The 22,197-nt window shown below is 43.0% G+C and overlaps 1 protein-coding gene across 3 annotated transcripts in view; it reads left to right on the plus strand.

Moving 5' to 3' along the window:
* LOC147028892 (partitioning defective 3 homolog) overlaps positions 1-22,197 on the plus strand; it is a 336,652-nt gene that overhangs the window by 147,913 nt on the left and 166,542 nt on the right. For all 3 annotated transcript variants that reach the window (XM_085879726.1, XM_085879725.1, XM_085879727.1), the window contains 3 exons: positions 5,034-5,159; positions 7,581-8,146; positions 17,506-17,645. In XM_085879726.1, coding sequence (XP_085735852.1) covers positions 5,034-5,159; positions 7,581-8,146; positions 17,506-17,645 — 832 coding nt within the window. The remainder of the gene's footprint in view (positions 1-5,033; positions 5,160-7,580; positions 8,147-17,505; positions 17,646-22,197) is intronic.

Genomic DNA, 22,197 nt, shown 5'->3' on the forward strand with positions numbered 1-22,197 from the left:
TGAGGTCCACAGAGGCCAAAAGCTCAGCATCACCCGGATTTCTGAAATTGTCAATTTTCATCCAATTGACTTGAAATTTGAAGAGGAGTTGCATATTTGGTCATTGATTAATTATTATTTTATTATTTTTTGAAGTCAATTTAATTTTGAGGTCAAATCACTACCACCATTTATTTTTGAAGTCAAATTTGTTTTATGTTTTTTTTTTAAACGCATCGTGCTCTGCACGACGTCGTCGTCTTGCTTGTTGCTTGCAAAATCGAATATTTTTCAAGAATATTGGTCAGTCAATTTTGTTATTCTGTCTCTTTTTCTGTTTGTTTGTCTCTGTTTATCACCGACATGTCACAATTCTAAACCGAAAGTCATGAAACTTTACCAAGTTGTAGAGATAGTCTCAACTGAGAAGCCTATTGTTTTTGAGGTCAAAAGGTCAACAACTTCGGTGGCTTTTCTAACATCCTCAATTTTCATCTGATTGACTTGAGATTTGAAGAGGATTCACATCAGGTCACTGAATTCAACCACCAATTATTTTTGTAGTCAAATTTGTTTTCGGGATTTTTTAAGTGTCGTGCTCTTCGTGACGTATTTCTTCTTTGCTTGTCTGTATGTCCATCGCCTACAGGTCACAATTTCAAACCGATCTTCACGAAACTTAACAAAATGGTAGAGATGGTCATAAGCAAGAAACCTATTGATTTTGAGGTCAAAAGGTCAACATGGGCCAAAGGTCAAATTTCTTTGTCGAATTTCTAAAATCATCATTTTTCATCAGATTGACTTGAAATTTGAAGATTTGCACCTCAGCTCAGTGGATTAATTCAACCACCAATTATTTTTGAGGTCAACATAGGCCAAAACGTCAACATTGGGCCAATTTCTGAAATTGTCAATTTTCTTCTGATTCACTTGAAATTGGAAGAGTTGCATATCAGGTCACTGAATTCAACAACCAATTATTTTTAAGGTCAAAACTTGTTTTTTGGATTTTGCAAGTATTGTGCTCTTCACGACATCTTTCTTGCTTTTTGCAACATCGAAAATTCGCAATTATATTGGTTTGTATGCTCTGTGATTGTTTGTTGCTTGTGAAAATCGAAGATTTTCCAAGTACAGTATGTTGGTTGGTTGCGTACGTTATGCTCTCTGTCTGTCTCTGTTTGCCAGTCAATCGCCGACAGGTCACGATTTTAAACCGATCTTCACGAAACTTCACCACCTGGTAGAGATCGTCATCAGCAAGTCGCCTATTGTTTTTGAGGTCAAAAGCTTAAAAGGTCAATAACTTTGTTAAATTTCTAAAATCCTTAATTTTCATCCGATTACCTTGAAATTTGAACAGGATTTGCATATCGGTCACCAAATTCAACCACCAATTATTTTTGAGGTCAACCTTGGCCGAAATTGACTTGAATTTGGAGATGTTTGTGTAAAGGTGAGATGTTTGTGTAAACAAGCTGGATTTCTAAAATTTTCAATTTTTCTTCGATTGACTTGAAATTTGAAGAGGAGTTGCATATTTGTTGTTTTGCATAATCTGCATAATCTGGATCCGGATATGAGAAGTTTTTTAATTTTTTAATTTTTAATTTTTAAAGTGATTCTTCACTATTGAGAGATGGAGCCAATCACGTTATATAGCATGATACTTCAAAAAATTTATGATATGTTCCACTGAATCAGGCATTGCGTGGTGAAGGTATACACTCTACAAAGTGCCCTTCTAATTTTGAACCTGTGGTCTATGGCTCATGAACAGGCTTCTTGTTGTATATCATGTAGGACATGGACATTTGGAGATGTTTGTGTACTTTCACCTGAATTGCATGAACATTAAGGGAAATTATGAAAAAATGCACACAGAAAATGGGATTTGAACCTGGCGATCGCATCTTTACTAAAAACTCAATTGGGCAATTGTCAAGTGGCTACTTATTATCCCCACGCTTTTCGAAAAAAACAGCAAATATTGTTGTCTCTGTCTGTCTGTCTATCAGTCGGTCGGTCGATCAATCTGTCCGTCTGTCATACTGTCTCCTCCTTAACTGTTGGGCAGAAATTCACCAAACTTGGTGGCCTTGATCACGACAGTCCACAAGGCAATGGGGTGCAAAAGCAGTCATTTTTGGGGTGGAGCCAAAAGGTCAAATACCAAAAAAAAGAGTTACGGGCACATTTAAATTTTTTTTTAAAGTAAACTGTATATGCCATCAACATTGGGAGGGGATGCAGGAAATATGTAACAATTTTTTTGTATTTGACCCCTGGGTTCATGCTCCAGGTGTGGGGACATATGGTCACAGGGGTCAAAACATCAGTTTCTTTTAAACTCAGAATTTGATATTGGGTTATTCCTGGTGGAACCTTTTGCCATCTTTCAACTTTGCTTTAGGTGGGAAGCGTGGAGATTTGTGATGATGCACCATCAACTTCACTCCGATTTATTTTTGTGTGGAGGGGGGCTAAAATCTATGTAAATATTTTCAATTGTTTGTGTGTTTGCATGTTATTCTTTCATGGCTGAAGCATAAAATCTCGAGGCCCCGAATTTTGAGTGTCGGAACTTCAGAATCTGGGCAAAGTTTTAAGCTACCACACGTTGGCCTTGGCATCGTTTTGAGGCTACCAAAGGCCACAATAAAGTGTATATGCAGACGATTGGTCAGCCAGTGCTGCCACCGACCCACAGACAAAAGGTAATCAACATGAGGCCAATAACTCCAGAGCTTTTCAATATCCAACACAATCCGAAACCCCTGCCAGGAATAGCACACCCAGCTGGGCAGCATCAGGTATCCTCCGACCGCATCCACTCCTCCTGAGCAGCAATGCGTAGCCTGTGCGAGTGAAAAAAATAAAATGAGTAGAGGAGGTGAAGAGAGGATTGTTGGAGAGATCAAGAAAGTATGGTGGTGGAGTTCTGGCAGGAGAAGGGAAGGAAAGGTATAAAGTTGGAAATGAATATTTATGGGAGGAGAGTTAAGGGAGGGTTGTGTGTAGAGCATATTGGTGGGGATTGCATAATAAATACCAGCACTATATATGCTTCCCATTTTGACCACTTGCTAGACTATACTGTAATGTAAATGTATATTGGTGGAAAGTTTTGGAAGCCATTTCCTTTATTATTTGGAGGGGTGGGAGAGAGAAAGGGAGGGAGACTGAGACTGAGACTGGGCAGGAGGAAATATTAACACCACAGGTTTTACCACTCTTTGAGTTGGGACATGCCCAAGGTCTTGTGTTTTCCGTTTCCCAAACTTTCAGCTGCGAGTCGAGATTGTGAGACCTTTACAACTGCACTGCTTGACAAGAGGCAGTAGATCATGTTGCAGGAGTTTTTTTTTTCTCAAGCATTTCAGGTTAAAGTAATTTAAGTCCTTGCAAATATTTCAAACTAGTTTATTGCTGCAGCAGAAATCTTCTTGTGTGTATAAACAAGGTGCGTGAAGGTGGTATTTCTACATTCACATTGTTGCAGGAATGTGATCATGGTGGTGTCTACATTAACTTCTCACATACAATGGACCTTGTTTGGGGATGCTACTTTACAAAATAAAAGCCTGATGTCTCAACTCCTTAGTGACGCGCCAGGCCAGGGAAGTTGGTTCGTGTAAGATTTGGGCCAACATTTTCCAACCACACAAGAACGTAGGAATAATTGTTGCCATTAAAGAAGAAGAACAACAAGAATAGTCTTGTACTCGGAATTTCAAAAGTCGACAATCTTTCCAAGTTATTGACCCGAACCTTGCAATTCTGAAATCGATTCGGGGTTCGTTGTCAATCTAAAACCCGACTAACTTTACGCCGTTCACATCTGTTCACATAAGTACTTTGTCAGGGGTTGTGGTATTTGTACTTTGTAGCACTTGTATGGATGGACTGCATTAACAAAAGCTGACAGAATAGAGGGAGGTGGGGAACAGGAGTGAAAGCGGGAGGTGGAGGGGTTGGGGGCAGGAGCTGCTCGGGTGACATGAGAACCAGGGTTTGTTGAGCATTTCCTGAGGAGTTGCGTTGAATTGCCCCCAGTTACTGATCCCTTCCCCCACCTGCCACCAGGCCCTGTGGGAGTCACAGCTCATTAGTTTTAATTGGCCTAATAAGCATTTGCTGGCCATTTTTTTTTTTCTCTGACTTGGCGGGCAAGAGCCATAACTATGGGGATTAGAAGCTGTTTGTCGCTATTAATAATGGTCACTTGTCGGATTACGCGACCAAACGTCCTAGGGTTATTACAATCAGGCATATCGAGGAGAGTGCATGCAGACATTGTCGTTGGGGCCTGGGAATAATCGGTTGCTGACAAAGCCTTATTATGTGCACTGATTTTCGTAAAACTGCAATTGCCTTCTGGGCTCACCTAGGTTGCCCTTCTTCACACTGCACCCCATTCATTGTGTGTGCATTTGATGGTACGACCCAGCCAAGCCCCAAAATGCAACCTCACAAGTTCCAGCAAACCTTTGTGTTGGACTCGAGTGAAGTCGTTTTCATGTTAAAGGCTTGTATTTTATTATCGATTGAATTGATTGAAGACATCATGGCAGCTGCATCCATTTCTGTGTTTCTGTGTGACTCGCTCAGCACAGGCCCAACCAAGATTGAAGATTTTCTTCAGTTACCTTGGTTTCCTCTGCCTGCTTTTTGAGTGAAGGCATTTCACACAGGTCAATTTCACGTAATTGGCATTTCCTTAGCCGCAGGCAGCAGCAAGCCTTAGGTGAATGCCTCCAAGATAAGGCTGTTGTACCGGACCCACAGACGTTAGGCGGAGAGATCGAGGAAACATGAACCGATGCCTTGTAACTTTGTCATCATGACGAAGAACATGATGGGCAGTATAGGGCAATTGGCATGATCCCACGAGATAGGTCTAGTGAGTGTTGTTGCAATCTGACAGGCTGCTTGCAATCCGCTTTGCTTGTGTCCGTCTGCCTTTCCATCTGGTCTTGCTTTTTCCCTTTTGCATTTGTATCTTGCTCCACAATCCGTTTCTCTGTTTAATGCACTCACTTGTTTCCTAGGATGTTGGGCCTATGCGTGCGACAGGCGGAAGAGGGAGGACGGGCACGGCGGGAAAATCTGCTCCGACCCGGTGACTGCATTGTCGCCATTAATGGATACTACCTTAGTGACGTCACTTTTGAACTGTGAGTCGGGGTGTGTTCACGGATGAAAACGCCATATCCCTTACACTTTTGAACACTGACTCTCGCGCGACACCATAGGGTTCACTTTCCACGGCGAATCGAAGCAGAATAAACAGTTTAACATTCGAATTCCAAATTGTTCTTGTCTCTTTAAGTCCTGACTTTTAAAGTAATGAAACTGTGGAGTTTCCATCCAATCTCTGTAACAGCTGTTTGCCTGTTTGACATTCCCATCTGTCCTTGTCCTACGTATGATATACGAGGGGCGTCATAAAATATCTACGAATGAGATACTCGCACACGAGATTCAAATTGTCAGTTTACATGATTAGTCAGTAAATTCATAATTTGTTTATTTATTTACATGCCTTGTATTTTATTTTTGTGTCTTTGGGATAATTGTGAGTATCTCGTTCATTGAACGTTTTGAATGTCCCACATCAGTGCAAGCTCATCCATTTGCTTGAGAAAGTTGTAAAGGTTGCTATCATTTAATTGCACAGCCTAATGTGTTGAGAACATTATAAAACTGGAAGGGCACTCGGTGGAGCTCATACCCCCGCTACGTAATGCATGATCCACGATAACATATCGGGCCCAATACATTTTTGAAATATCATGTTGTATATCGTTTTTGGCCCGATCTCTCAATGGTGAAGAACCACTAAAATAAATTAAAAAATTCTCGTATCCAGATCTGGATTTGGATCTTCACCAAAATCGAATCAGTTCGTCCTTGTCACGCACCCAACCTGTCCACAAAATTTAATCCGGATCCGTCCAAAACTTTTTGAGATATCCTGTACACAAACAGACAAACAAACAGACAAGCTGGTAGGCGGCGATGGGTCGCCGAGCATGGAAACTATAAGATATAGAGCAAAATGGATGTGATATAGCGGATAGGGAATCATCTTAAGATTATGCATATCAAATCTCATCCAGTTCATCTACTGATAACTACTCGGTATCCATTTGAATGAAAAGTACCGAAAATGCGGTTTGAAATCGGAAATCCCCAAAGTTCGAGGGGGTGCTGTGGGTGAACAAAGATCTAAATCGAAAATCCGGCTCGAACGTTTGTGCACAATGTATTCCAGACGATTAGTGTGAATTTTCATGACCATCCGACCATAACCCGAGGAGGAGTAACATTTGGCACGAAGACACCTCCAGATGTCGCATATTATCGATTTTTGCACTAATTGACCTTTGACCCCTGACCTAAGTGAAATCGGTCAATATTTCCTGAGGCAAAGTTGTAGTACTCATTGAGTACCATAAACCTGCAAAGTTTCATTCGTATCGATGCACTCACCTGGTCGCAAGGGGGCCTTCAATTTTTGCCAATTTTCGCGCATACCCTAATTGTCGGGGGTGCTGCGGATAAAGTATTCCATATATCATAAAAACCGGAATATATTCGATAGAGCATCACCTGTAGATCATTCGTGCCAAATTTCATAACCCTACGTGGGATAATGGCTTTCGGAATTGATTTTGCGTGAACGGTACCGATTTTGAAGGTTTTTCGGTTGTTGCTAGGGAACCAAAGCGTCCATAGCAACCATCACAATTTCCAAAGCACCAGGTCATAAGATGTACCTACCACCCGAGTTTGGTCAAAATCCGCCCACGTTTACTACCAATTATGCTGATGACAAACGAACAAACATCCAAACAAACAGACAGAATTACTGACAATAAGGGTCACCTATTTCGGCGACCCAACAAACAGAATCAGACAGAAACAGACAGAAAAGGGGTGAAAACATAACCTCCTTCACCTTCGGCAGCGATGGTAATAATATTATTCTACCTGCACAAAAATATGAACACACACTTCGTATAAACATCACCGGTTAGTGAGTACTATGATTATGACTAGGCTCAAGTTCAACGTTTTGACCATGGAGTGGTCTTCATCTTGTTGGGATTAAAGTAACTTGTAACCGGTGATGTTGTGGCGTCTGTTCTTCGACGTAGTCAGGGTTGTGGTCATTGTTGTTTTATTATTTTTCCGCCCATTTAGTTTTCCGCTTCATTTTGATAATTGTGATCGTTAAAAAAATAAATAAATAATAAAAAAAGAAACACATTTGTACATTCGTTCGAGATTGAACAGATGACGACCAGAGTTATTGCGCATGAACGGAGGAAGGTTTGTTCAAAGACCTTCAAGTTTTCAATGCTACACAAGACAAGTTAATTAACGGTTTGATCGCGACCTCACATTAATCATTTATGGAACAATCACAAGTTCACTGAATGCCTTGGACATAATCCTGCAACTCCATTATCAAGACAATCAATTTTGTTGTTGCCTCTACAACCGAGGTTCCACTGTGCATTTGAATCAAATCAAAGTAAACTTATGCTCTGACTTTGCTTTTGCTTCTCTGTTCCTCTTTTGTTTCTTAGGGCACAGCACTGGTTCCGCCAAGCCATGCAGTTGTCCATGATGCGTCTTGCTGTTGTGCCAGCTGAGCAGCGCTCGCGGTATCGCCATAATGCCGAGGGTGCTTCGCTCATTCCTTGGGGGAACCATGCATCGCAGCACAGGCCATCTCTTGCGGCCGACGCTGTCCCGACCCATTGGATTGACAGGGGACCGTTGTATCACGAGTGGAGGCAGCAACAATCAACATTACAGCATCGACAACAGAACCCACAACAGCCCACGTCGGCACATGACTGCAGCGTACCACAATGTCAGCATTACAGGCCTGCCATACATCAGGCTTCCTCAGAGGCATGTGATGGACAGGATGGAAAACATGACCGCAGAATAGTAGAAGTTTCTGAAGGAACCCCCTCGCTGTTTAGCTGCAATGGCCTGGCCTTCGAAGGACCGGCTCACAGTCTAGAGCCTTGGTGTTCAGAAGGGGGGATACAGACTGGTGCAAGGACAGTGGGAGAGGAGTTATTGGGGCTTGTCGCCACAGGATTACGTGTTGGGCGGCAATTCAGGGTACAGCTGCAGCGAGGTAAGTGGACAGTCGGGGCTGAGCGGTGGGAAAAAGTTAGTCTTTTAATTGAGAAGATACTCTGGGGCTTTTATGGTGGAACCCAAGATGAGTGTCATTCGGTACTTGATTTCCAAGAAAGATAGAAAATGCAAATACAATAGTCAAACACAGTTATCTAGTTTCTGCACATTTTCACTTCGGAATAATATCATCATGTAATATCATTTGTACTTGAGCCGATTGGCAATGTCTGAGAAAAATTGGCCCGCGATGTGTCTGCTTGTCCGCATGTTAGAGACTGCCAACAATTTTTTTTGAAAAGTACACATCCTTATGTTTATAAGATTGCTTGTTGGCAGTTTTTAAAATGACCTCGAGGGGATGTATGGTTGCCATGGCAATCGCCTAAAAAAAAAAAAAAAATCCTCAAATCTATAAATGTTTTGCAAAATTTATTTGGAGGACTAAATCACCGATGCAAACGTTCAATTAAATGATTCCTCGACTCTCTATCCGCCGGATTCAAACATAAAAAAAATTTGTTTGCGATCAAAGGTCACGACATCTTGATACAGGATGTCGGATACATTGCGTCGATCAAGAGTGTCTTGAGTGAAACATCCAAACGTGTCACACGTTTCTCCAATCTATTCATGCAATTTCTCCACAGATTGAATGTTGTTGATTGGAAAACAGTTTTGTGATGTAAACACGTCACAGTGGAACCTGCAGCTGTTCTACCGTCTCGCAGCAGAAGCCGATATGTCACCACAGACTGAGAAAAGCGCATCATTTGTCAGGATAAGAAGTATGAAACTGTCAGCCTTTTAAGCCATCGAGGGATTGGAAAAAAAAAAAAATCACAGATGCTGTTCACGAACGTTCAAAATTTAGGGATTCAGGTAATCAAGATGTTATTCAAAGCCTACAAACCATCAAGCTGGATACGCTCCAGGGAGAACATGATCTTCACCATCACAGAAAGTCCTATGCTGAATTCACCGATGCAACAAATCTCAAATGGCTTCAACAGAGGTTTTAGAGAAACCGGCAACCGCCCATGCCCTCGCCGGAATCAACAGCCAGGTCACAACCACAAGAACCGAATCATCTTGGCGCAAAGACACGGAATACGACCACTGAACAAAATTCTGTTTATCATTTGTCACAAAGTCACCCAAAAGGCGACCAACCTGACAATGACAAGTGCCATCTCTGAGAAAACCCTCAAGCTAGTACAGAATGATTATTATATCATGAGATGCAGACTGGAGGGGAGAAGTGATCTGATGGCCGCAGATGCCAGGCACCATCTACAGTGTGGTACATAGAATACGCATGGAGAGGCAAAGTTCGGGCAGAGCCTCCTTCGAACGGTCCTGCCGATGTGTGTATGGCAAGACTTGTTAACGAACTGGAAGTACAAATGATAAAGGATGCCATATTCACACCACTTCATGTAATATTGTAATAATAATAATAATAATACCATTCCGTTTGCGCCATAAAGGCACATAGCGCTGCCGAGGCGGTTTCATTGGCTACGAGTACAGTCCTGGACGGGTCGCCACTCCTCCGCAGGTTACCCGATATGGTTTTTACCCTAGTAAACTGGTATTTATTTTGCCGACCTCGGAAGGATGACAGGTTGAGTCAACCTCACCTGGTGTTAATTCAACAGTCCACAGGGGCTTGAACTCAGGACTCTAAGGTCCCAAGCCAGTCCTCTTAACTGCTAAGCCAACACCAGGCTTACGACTTGATGTTTCGTGAGTTTATGTCAGAGTTTGGATCTGAAGCTGGTTTGTACAAAACTACAAAAGAAAATTCAAGCATGGACTTGGAAAATGTCGTATGCCTGGAATGATCGAGTTCGTTGCACAACTTGATTCACACAAACCTCAACTTCTCTTCCTGACAAGGTCTACTCAAATCAAACTAAAGTCTGATGATCTGGAAGAAGTTCTCACTGAGAAAGAGAGACAATAAAACCCTTTCATACCGAATCAGTCACTCCCGTTTTAAAATCTCTTATGGTCTTTATTTCTCTTTATCGATCTGTCTCCGATGAATTCTTGCAGAAAGTTTTCTGCAAGGCTCACGAAAGCTGCACCTTGATGGGTTTGAGGGTTGTGGAGTAACAGCTGAAACCCGAATCCCATCCAGGTTCCTCCTGATGACTCCATTTTTGCTCTTTACTTATTCTGGTTCCTCCTGATGACTTTAATGCAGTAACTGGTTTTCCGTTTGAACATGATCAAGTGCGGTGCATTGACACGGCATTGGGGGAAGAGAGAATTGAGGAACTATGCAGACAATGGAGAAGTTCCAGTACCTTCAAATCTTTCTCCTCTGGAATTCTTTGTTTGCTGCGGACAATATCAACATAACTGAAGACTCACTCCATGGAAAGGGTACACGTCATGCTGCACAGGTGGTGGCTGAGCAACATACTGCAGAGACTGAATCAACAGTTTCAAAGCATCATACCCTACCAATTGGCAATCAAAAGATTCCACGCATTCCAGCGAAACTCAGAAACATTCATCAAATCTCAGAAACACCACCCACTGACTCGAAGATCCCATCCTGCTTACTTGCCGGGACTGTTAAGACTGATTGGTAGAAACAGGATTTTACTCTTTCGGAAAACGATGCAAAGGTGAAAGACTTTGGATGGACTCTGAGGTTGGAGAAGAGGTGTCATGCCGCCCGAGATCATCACCAGCTTGGTGCTGCAATGCCGTCTTCATCCACTCCGTCTGGTGACGCAGGAAGGTGTTCAGGACAAGAATGCTTCATCTTTAGGAAAGTCTGCCATCACGCCTGCCCCACATGACACGAAAGCCAGTCTTGGATGACCTCTTCATCCATCCAACCTTTTGGATGGACGCACACGATGACGCCCGGTCGTTGACAGTATTTTTTGACGGTGATCATCAACGGTTTTCTCAAATGGGATGTGTGCTCCAATGGTCAGAGAACGCAAACACTGAAAACACGCACAGTCCACGACGATAAGTGAGGGAATAAGGACAATTATTACTGAGACGGGTTCCTTGATGAAATCGTGATCGCCTTACAGATTATAAGTTCTTCCAATGTGCACCTGAGTGAAGGAAACGAGAGATTGAGCATTACGAACAGGTAATTTCATCATGTCATACGTCCAAAATACTTCATCACCGTGTGTTTGCCACATCCCTGATTTTTTTTGATTTTTAAAAATTTTTTCCCGTTCTTAAAAAAAAGTGCAGCTTCTACATGGCAATTTATTGTAAATGTTGTGATATTTAACATCAACAAACTTTTTTGTGTTTGAAGACTGTGGATGTATCCGTCCATCCTTTGGGACCACACTGTGCATATCGTTGGTGCTGCCCAAGCAGTCTCCTGTGCTATTGGGTACAATCCTGGATCGGTCGTCACTCCGACACAGGATACCAGCAAGCTGGCACTCACTTTGCCAACCTCGGAAGGATGACAGGCTGAGTCAACCCCACCTGGTATTAATTCAACAGCTGAGCAGGATTTGAACTCAGGACCCTCGGATCCCAAGCCCCATCACTCTATCCATTAAGGCAACACCAGGCATAGTGGATGTATAGTACAAGAATACAAGTAATTGAATGTTCGAATCGGTCGTTTAATTCTCCAAATAAGTTGTATAAATAATTTATATATTTTGGAGCATATTTGTTGAGGTTATCACCATGGCAACGAGATAGCTGCCAACAAGCATTTTCATCAACCTCAGCATGTGTACTTTCCAAAAATAATTGGCAGTCTCTAACATTCTGTACTCCCCAAACTCTGTTTGAGATCTTGCTCATCGACTCCGATATAAATGACATGTTCACATGTCATGTAACAACTGTTCAGCAACAAAATGTGCAAAAGAAAGCTGCAAAAGCAAAGTACACTGTGTTTGTTGAAGGTTACTTTCAGCATTTTTGACAAAAGATCATGGATTTCAATGAGTCAGAGCTTTTATAAAGCATCGCACACCACGCACGCGATTCTTTCATTTGCTGGTGGCTCCGTAGCGTGAGGTCCGTTAAACCCAGTGGCTGTGACTCATTCCTTTGATCGTGATGTGAGACTGACGCATGACTCAAAATGTTGTGAAAAGTTTTTTCTCCTGAAATACTGGCTCACAATGTCGATTTGGACAGGACACGACCTTCATGTCACAATCTTTAGTGAGCCATTTATCTCTCCCGTCGATCATCTGCAGGTTGTTGTGGTTCTGACGCAAAGACTGCGGGAAACCTTGGATGGTGCACTGGTGAAGTTCAGCGATGAACCATCCCTCTTCCCAAAGCCCTTCCCTTGCTCATTCCCTGAAATGACAAAGAACTTCACTCTGGACTCGACGTACTATCTCTGGACTCGACGTACTATCTCTGGACTCGACGTACTATCTCTGGACTCGACGTACTATCTCTGGACTCGACGTACTATCTCTGGACTCGACGTACTATCTTTGGACTCGACGTACTATCTCTGGACTCGACGTACTATCTCTGGACTCGACGTACTATCTCTGGATTCGACGTACTATCTCTGGACTCGACGTACTATCTTTGGACTCGACGTACTATCTCTGGACTCGACGTACTATCTCTGGACTCGACGTACTATCTCTGGACTCGACGTACTATCTCTGGACTCGACGTACTATCTCTGGACTCGACGTACTATCTCTGGATTCGACGTACTATCTTTGGACTCGACGTACTATCTTTGGACTCGACGTACTATCTCTGGACTCGACGTACTATCTCTGGATTCGACGTACTATCTTTGGACTCGACGTACTATCTTTGGACTCGACGTACTATCTTTGGACTCGACGTACTATCTCTGGACTCGACGTACTATCTCTGGACTCGACGTACTATCTCTGGACTCGACGTACTATCTCTGGATTCGACGTACTATCTCTGGACTCGACGTACTATCTTTGGACTCGACGTACTATCTCTGGACTCGACGTACTATCTCTGGACTCGACGTACTATCTCTGGACTCGACGTACTATCTCTGGATTCGACGTACTATCTTTGGACTCGACGTACTATCTTTGGACTCGACGTACTATCTTTGGACTCGACGTACTATCTTTGGACTCGACGTATTATCTTTGGACTCGACGTACTATCTTTCGACTCGACGTACTATCTCTGGACTCGACGTACTATCTCTGGACTCGACGTACTATCTCTGGACTCGACGTACTATCTTTGGACTCGACGTACTATCTTTGCACTCGACGTACTATCTCTGGACTCGACGTACTATCTTTGGACTCGACGTATTATCTTTGGACTCAAGGTACTATCTTTGGACTCGACGTACTATCTTTGGACTCGACGTATTATCTTTGGACTCGACGTACTATCTTTGGACTCGACGTACTATCTTTGGACTCGACGTACTATCTTTGGACTCGACGTACCATGTTTGGACTCTACGTACCATGTTTGGACTCGACGTACCATGTTTGGACTCCACGTACCATGTTTGGACTCGACGTACCATGTTTGGACTCGACGTACTATCTTTGGACTTGACGTACTATCTGGAATTGAATGCCTTCACTCTGGACTTTGTCCTTGTGTATCTTTGGAATTAGATTGATGACGTGTGAAAACTTCATCCAAGTCATCATCAGTGAGGACTTGAGAATTATTTTGTTTTGCTTTCTAAAGATTTCACAAGCCTGGCTCCCTTCAAGGACTGATCATTCTTTTTTGGTGTGCTACTCTGCTCTTCCGTGCAGTACACTTCCTTGGATGAGGACCTCGCACTCGTTATCAAAATATCTCACTTCCTTTGCACCTCATTTCTTATGTCCAGTGATGATCCACCTTCCATGCACAGCCTTAATTTCTTGACTTGTCTGCATCTCACTGATTTCTTCTCAATGTTCGGTCCACATTTCCTTGCTATTTATACACTCTTACTCTCTTTCATTTTCTTGATTTTTCTCTCTTTCATTCTTTCTGTCTCTGTGTCTGTCGCTCCTGTCTCTGTCTGTCTCACTGCCTCTCCCTGCCTGTTTGTCAATCTGTCTCTCTCTGTCTCTCTCTCTCTGTCTCTCTCTCTCTCTGTCTCTCTCTCTGTCTCTCTCTCTCTCTCTCTCTCTCTCTCACTCTCTCTCTCTCTCTCTCTCTGTGTCTCTCTCTCTCTGTCTCTCTCTGTGTCTCTCTCTTTGTCCCTCTCTCTGTCTCTCTGTCTCTCTCCATGCCTGTCTCTTCGTGATGTCTCTTTTTCTTTCTGTCCTTCTCTTTCCGTCTTTCATTGAAGCATTAACATCACTCGCACATTATCCTGTCGGTGGATTACAGACTGCATGCTTTACATTCCAAGCCTGAAATACTCTCTGACATTCTGTGCCTGTTAAATGTGAAACACTGGGGCTGCAAACATGTTGAGCTGTGGTACAGTTGATGTCAGTTGACATAATATCGATTTTAATCAGTATTTGCAGCAGTTCACCCCAAGCCCCGTCTGCTAATAATTTTTTTTGTCATTTAATGCAGTAAAAGTGACAGAAATCTGTCGTAACATCTTATGGAAGTGATGGGAGTCGGCGGTTGGTTTTGCTGATTGGTTGTGATCTTGTCGTGCACTCGATGCGAGTCCATGTGGTTGGAGCTCCCGTCGCCTGTACAGCATCTTACATGATTGAACTAGTACTTTGTGAAACAAATGAATGTCTGTGTGGTCTTTGGCGTGAATCACTGGGCGCAGGTTTTCTTTGGCTGTGGGAGAGCGTTACAAACTGCAGTGTCGTTTTTCTAGATTAAACACCTCTCTTGGTTCCTTTGTCAGTGCAAACTGTCCACAGTCTGCCAAGAATGACATCATCACGCAGTTGGCATGTCTTGGAGACTCACGGATTAAGCTTCACGTGGACAATTTGTGGTCTTTGTCTAATACCCTGCCCATTTTACGGCCTGCATTCCAACTCTCATCTTGTTCTACCCACCCCCGCTCTCTCCTCCTCCTCGTTCAAACTGACACCCCACCTCCTCATTCCCAAGAACCCAATCTCCTCTTTCCACCTTTTTCTTCTTCCTTTTTTTTGCTTTTGAAGTTCCTTCTCTTGTTGTTCCTTTTGGAATTTTTTTCTTTTACATTTTGCGTTTAATTACCTCCTCCACCTGTCGGTGAGCAGGATGTCTCAAAAAGTTATGGATGGATTAGGAAGAAATTTGCTGGACCGGTTAGGTGTGTGACAAGGAAGAATTGATTCCATTTTAACGAAGATCCGGTTCCAGATACAAGAATGTTTTTCAGTGATTCTTTGCCATTGAGAGATGGGGGGTGAAAAGCGATGTCGAGCACGATATCTCAAAAAGTTGTGGACGAGAAATGTCAAAACTTTGTGGATGAGTTGGTTAGGTGACGAGAACAAGCCGATTAGATTTTGCAGCAGCTCCGGATCCAGATCTGCCCTATCAGTGGGATACACAACGTAAACTGTTCAGCCTGGCGGAGGCTCTAGTTTATTTCTTGCTTTGCTTTCCATTTACTTTTTTATGATTTAGCAATGCTTTTATCAACAGTTTAATTATATTCTTCATTTCCTGTGCCCTCCTTTTTTGGGCTTTTAATACTTTTTTTTTTTCTCACTGCATATGTCAAATTTTCTGAATTCAGATGTGTCCCGAATGCTTGCCACATGCCTTGAGCACAGAAGGTCATGGGCGGCCATTTTATTCACAAATCACTTATCCCCCCCCCTCCTTCTCTGCCTCTCCCAACCTCTTTGCTTTCACTGAGAGACCAGAGGTTGGTTGTATTTGATTTAAACCCGCATGCTTGCTTTTCTCCATTTCGGTATTTATTTTTGTTGAATCCTTACAAACCTTACTACTTACTACAAGATCCTAAAAGATGTTTGGAGCATTTTGTTTCGAAGAAATGGAGCCTCTGGAAGGGAGTGAGACGACAGCTGGAAAAGGAAATGCACTGACAGTGGGGAAGTACGTCAAGTAGGGGAATGGATGAACAAGAAGAAAGGGGAGGGGGGGGAACTCAGCAACGGACTCCAAAAATCCAGAACCTGAACAAGGGCACAGAAACTCTGCACAAAATCTGGCATGAAGGCCACTACCGGATTTAGGGGTGGCCAGGTGGGGCCATGGCCCCGGGCCCCCCCACAATTTCGATGACATTTTGAAAATCCCTTGAAAATGTGCTTCTAAAGTTTTATTGTCTGTGAATGAAGATTGTAAACTCTTTGTAAGGATATCTTTTCAAAATTATCCGTTATTGGGAGGGTCCTTTTCAAGCTTTGGCTTTTTCAAGCCGTTTCTTCCACGGTCCACAGAACGGTATCATATCCGAGTTCGCTGCCGTGAAGTCGCGCAGGAAGCTTGTCCATTGATTAAGGCTCCGCGTGTATGTTCATTGATGTGGATGACACTGCCGTATATTTGCGGTCGCTGGAAGTCGGCTATTAATCACCATTTCGGATTTCTCTTGTCTCGAGGGTTTTTAGAAGATAGAAGATTTTTAGTCGAAGTTCGTAGTATTATGAATGACAGTGCATCGTTTGTTATTTTCTTGTATTAGTCCGTCTCTATCTCTTACTCTTGCAGCAACAGCATTTTTGTGATTTGATTTTAGAATGAGCTCATAGACAAGTCACCAGCCATATCAATAACAATCTGTCCATCTTGTCATATTGTCAGATTTAATTGTAATTTGTGAACATACTGTAGATGCCAAATCATTCCTGATCAGGATCTGCCAAATCTATAGATATAAGTTCAGTTGTTGATGAAAAAGCAGTTATAATTTAAGTTGTTGATTAATCTCCAAATTTGGGGGGCCCCCCACAATCATTGTGCCCACGGCCCCCCACATGGTAAATCTGGCCCTGATGAAGGCATTCTAGATGGAAAAAAACTGTTTAAACTGGAACGGTCCTCGGTAGAGCACATACCTCCGGCAAGCTGAACAGTTTACGTTTTGTATCCCACTGATCAGCCGGGTCCAGACCTGAACCAAAATCCAATCGTTTTGTCCTCGTCACACAACCAACCTGTCCACATCCGAATCTGTCAACAACTTTTTGAGATATCCTGTTCACAGACAGACAGACAGACAGACAGGGGTGGAAACATAACCTGCACCACCGAAGGTGGTGTAAACAAGATGATTCCAGAACGGGTATCCTCAGCTTTTCAGAGCAGAGAGGATCGCATCTGTCTGCGAAGGAACCCAGAACCAAAACTATTTGTTCTTGTATTTTGTGACTTTACTCTCTGCTCGCCCATTGTCGGTGACTAACCTTTGAGGTTACGAACCCAATATCTAATGTTTTTCTTTTGTTTTTTGTTTTTAATATTCTTGCTCAGGGTCTGAGGGATTGGGCTTCAGTATCACCTCTCGTGACACACCTGTGAGCGGCCTCGGCCCGATCTACATCAAGCACATCTTGCCTCGAGGGGCAGCGTTGGCTGATGGACGGCTGCGCGCTGGCGACCGCCTGCTTCAGGTACGGCTGTGTTTCTTGAAAATGTGATATGTTTCCTATTTTTGACTTCTGTTGCACTTTAAACATGAAATAATTTGGCATTGTCAAACATGTTTGTAATAATGAGAATATGCGGTTGACAAAGTCTCTCAACTTTACTGCCCTGTAAATATATATATATATATATGACGCTCTGTAGTTTGGGTCTCAGAACTCTGTCGTCTCGCGCCGAGAAATTTTGCAGAAATGTGATTCTCTCAGATTACTTGCTATCATTCATTTTCAGTTCAGCTCGAGTCAAAAGTCCTGGGATCTTGGTTCTCATGTCTCTTTTGCAAGCATTTACTTCTTTATTTATTTTTTTCCTTTGTAATTTCTGAAATTGTGGTGAACCCGTAATCACACTGTTGAACCCGTAAACGCGCTGTTGAACCCATAAACACACTGTTGAACCCATAAACACACTGTTGAACCCATAAACACACTGTTGAACCCATAAACACACTGTTGAACCCATAAAGACACTGTTGAACCCGTAAACGCGCTGTTGAACCCGTAAACACACTGTTGAACCCGTAATCACACTGTTGAACCCATAAACACACTGATGAACCCATAAACACACTGTTGAACCCGTAAACACACTGTTGAACCCGTAAACACACTGTTTAACCCGTAATCACACTGTTGAACCCGTAAACACACTGTTGAACCCATAAACACACTGTTGAACCCGTAAACGCGCTGTTGAACCCATAAACACGCTGTTGAACCCATAAACACGCTGTTGAACCCATAAACACACTGTTGAACCCGTAAACACACTGTTGAACCCGTAAACACACTGTTGAACCCGTAAACACACTGTTGAACCCGTAAACACACTGTTGAACCCGTAAACACACTGTTGAACCCGTAAACACACTGTTGAACCCGTAATCACACTGTTGAACCCATAAACACACTGTTGAATCCGTAAAAACACACTGTTTAACCCGTAATCACACTGTTGAACCCATAAACACACTGTTGAACCCGTGATCACACTGTTGAACCCATAAACACACTGTTGAATCCGTAAAAACACACTGTTTAACCCGTAATCACACTGTTGAACCCATAAACACACTGTTGAACCCATAAACACACTGTTGAACCCATAAACACACTGTTGAACCCATAAACACACTGTTGAATCCGTAAAAACACACTGTTTAACCCGTAATCACACTGTTGAACCCATAAACACACTGTTGAACCCGTAAACACACTGTTGAACCCATAAACACGCTGTTGAACCCATAAACACGCTGTTGAACCCATAAACACGCTGTTGAACCCGTAAACGCGCTGTTGAACCCGTAAACGCGCTGTTGAGCCTGTAAATGTGCTGTTGAACCCATAAACGTGCTGTTGAACCCATAAACGTGCTGTTGAACCCGTAAACACGCTGTTGAACATGTAAACACGCTGTTGAACCCGTAAACACGCTGTTGAACCCGTAAACACGCTGTTGAACATGTAAACACGCTGTTGAACCCGTAAACACGCTGTTGAACCCGTAAACACGCTGTTGAACATGTAAACACGCTGTTGAACCCGTAAACACGCTGTTGAACATGTAAACACGCTGTTGAACATGTAAACACGCTGTTGAACATGTAAACACGCTGTTGAACCCCACATGGCATTTGATATCGAATACATGGTAACGTTCCACATCCCACCTTTATAATGCCATTTTACAAGAGATAACAAGCTGAAAAATACCTCCGTCTGGTTGGCTCGAGGTCCTGCCATTTTATGAGTATGTATAATGTATGATTTATTTATTTATATATTTTTTTCACCCAACTCTTCACCTCTGTCTTTAATCCCCACTCAGTCTTCCTCTTCCACTTCCTGTTTAGCACCACCCCCCCAGAATTCTTGATTGATGTACAACCTATAATACATGCCTGATGTACTTGAAAGGGCAGGAATGTTCGTGGCTGCTCTCTCAGTAAAATCCTATCCTTCCTGCCGCCAAGTTAGATGACGGGAAGTTTTAGCTTACCTTCCAGTGTCTCCCATGAAAGAGAGGAAGATGCCTGTCTCTGTCTGTCTGTCTGTCTCTCTCTCTCTCTCTCTCTCTCTGTCTCTGTCTCTGTCTCTGTCTCTGTCTCTGTCTCTGTCTCTGTCTCTGTCTCTGTCTCTGTCTCTGTCTCTGTGTCTCTGTCTCTGTCTCTGTCTCTGTGTCTCTGTCTCTGTGTCTCTGTCTCTCTCTCTGTCTCACTCTCTCTGTGTCTCACTCTCTGTGTGTGTCTCTCTCTCTGTCTCTCTGTCTCTCTGTCTCTCTGTCTTTCTGTCTCTCTGTCTCTCTGTCTTTCTGTCTCTCTGTCTCTCTCTCTCTCTCTCTGTGTCTCTCTCTCTCTCTCTCTCTCTCTCTCTCTCTCTCTCTCTCTCTCTCTCTCTCTCTCTCTCTCTCTCTCTCTCTCTGTGTCTCTCTCTCTCTCTCTCTCTCTCTCTCTCTCTCTCTCTGTGTCTCTCTCTGTGTCTCTCTCTGTGTCTCTCTCTGTGTCTCTCTCTGTGTCTCTCTCTGTGTCTCTCTCTCTGTCTCTCTCTCTGTCTCACTCTCTCTGTGTCTCTCTCTCACTCACTCACTCACTCTCTCTCTCTCTCTCTCTCTCTCTCTCTCTCTCTCTCTCTCTCTCTCTCTCTCTCTCTCTCTCTCTCTCTCTCTCTCTCTCTCTCTCTCTCTCTCTCTCTGTGTCTCTCTCTCTCTCTCTCTCTCTCCCTGTGTGTCTCTCTCTCTCTGTGTGTCTCTCTCTGTGTCTCTCTCTCTCTCTCTGTGTCTCTCACTCTCTCTGTGTCTCTGTCTCTGTCTCTGTGTGTCTGTCTCTGTCTCTGTCTCTGTCTCTGTCTCTGTCTCTCTCTCTCTGTCTCTCTCTCTCTCTCTCTCTGTCTCTGTCTCTGTCTCTCTCTCTCTCTCTGTCTCTCTCTCTCTCTGTCTCTGTCTCTGTCTCTGTCTCTGTCTCTGTCTCTCTCTCTTGGAAGGGGGTGGGATTGGGGGGAGATATAGCAGAGAGAAAAAGAGAGAGGTCTTTTTGGGAAGGTTTTCCCTGTGGAGTTAACTGATCTCAACGTTTCACAAGTCTTTGATTCTTTCTCTGCCCACCCCTACTTCAACCTTCTCCGGCGCTTTTGATCTTTGAATAATGTGGAATCGTCATCAACTTTATCATCATCACCCTCATCCTTTTCTTTTCCTTTTTTTTTTTGTAAATCTGGATTTCCTGGGTTTGTTCAGAATCTGCCATTTCCTGGTGAACCTGAGCAGATGTGCATCGCACGTTTTAGTGGTTTTTTTTTTTTGAATGATTGGAGATAGAATTGCTGTATTGTACACCTCAAACTCTCATGCTCATTCCAGGACTACATCGAAATGCACTTCAGCATGAAACCTTACCCGTGCGGCCACAACCACCAGAGTTTCTCTTGGAGAATCGCACGGCATGTGTGGAGCAAAGCACGAGTGGGATTTCTGCAAAACTAGTCTTTAATCCTTTCTGTAAAAACTGTGGTACATGTATGGTCTAGTGAAGGTGAGCACCGTCGTGGGTACGTGGGTCTAATATAGGTCGGAACCAACTTGGGGCTTTAAGCTAAAGTGGTGAAGAAGCTGCAGTTGTACTTCTTTCCTGTCGTTTCAATCTTCTTTACCAATTAGTCATACAACGAGAAAGCATCTGAAAATGCAAAGCCCGTCTGCGTCCATTTTGTGCTTGAACTAAACTTGACGAAAACGAGAGTTAAAAAAAAAAATTGTACATTTTATTCATTCGTGTTCTCCATGTTCTCATGATGAAGGTTTGTTGAAGATTTGATGACAAAAGCTCAATTGGTAAAAATGTTACGGCCTGGACGTACACACTGAATCTCGATGGTGAACAAGGATTTTGATTAAAACATTTATGGCTGATATACCACTTCACTGATGACGTCACCCTTACAATCCTTTAATTCGCCAATGGGAGTACAATGAGATGTGGTAAGTTTCAAATTTCTCCGATCAGCGGTTTCAACGATATAATGCTTTAATTTTTTTTTTTTGTGTGTTCAATCCAAGGTGGCTGCCATGTCACGTGACCTATGAAGTAACAATTATCATTAAAATATTCTCCATGGGGAGTCGCTCCCACCCTGAAAAATTTGTCGATCGAACAAGTGATTGCTGAGAAAAAAAAAAAGAATGTTAAAAATAATACAACAAAAAAAAAAAGGTCAAAAAATAATCTAACTTTAATTCACCATCTGTCTGTCTGTCTGTCGTTCTGTCTGTCTGTCTGTCTGTCTGTTCCCAGGTACCGCAAAAACGGCTGAACCGATCGCAACCATTTTTTGGGTGTGTAATCCTGGGACCGCTTGGAGTAAAATAGGCATGAATATAATAATGTGACCCCCTTGACGGCTCCTGTAGGGAGCAGGTGCTTCCAGTGATAACAATGTAATAATAATATTGATGAAATGAAACGGAAGACCAATAAGGAACCCAAAGAAGTAAAGAGCAAAGTTCGGAGTCATCAGGAGTTAC

Source organism: Eptatretus burgeri, chromosome 4 (genome assembly GCF_056783735.1).
Source record: "Eptatretus burgeri isolate ZD-2024b chromosome 4, Ebu_testis_v1, whole genome shotgun sequence".
NCBI lineage: Eukaryota > Metazoa > Chordata > Myxini > Myxiniformes > Myxinidae > Eptatretus > Eptatretus burgeri.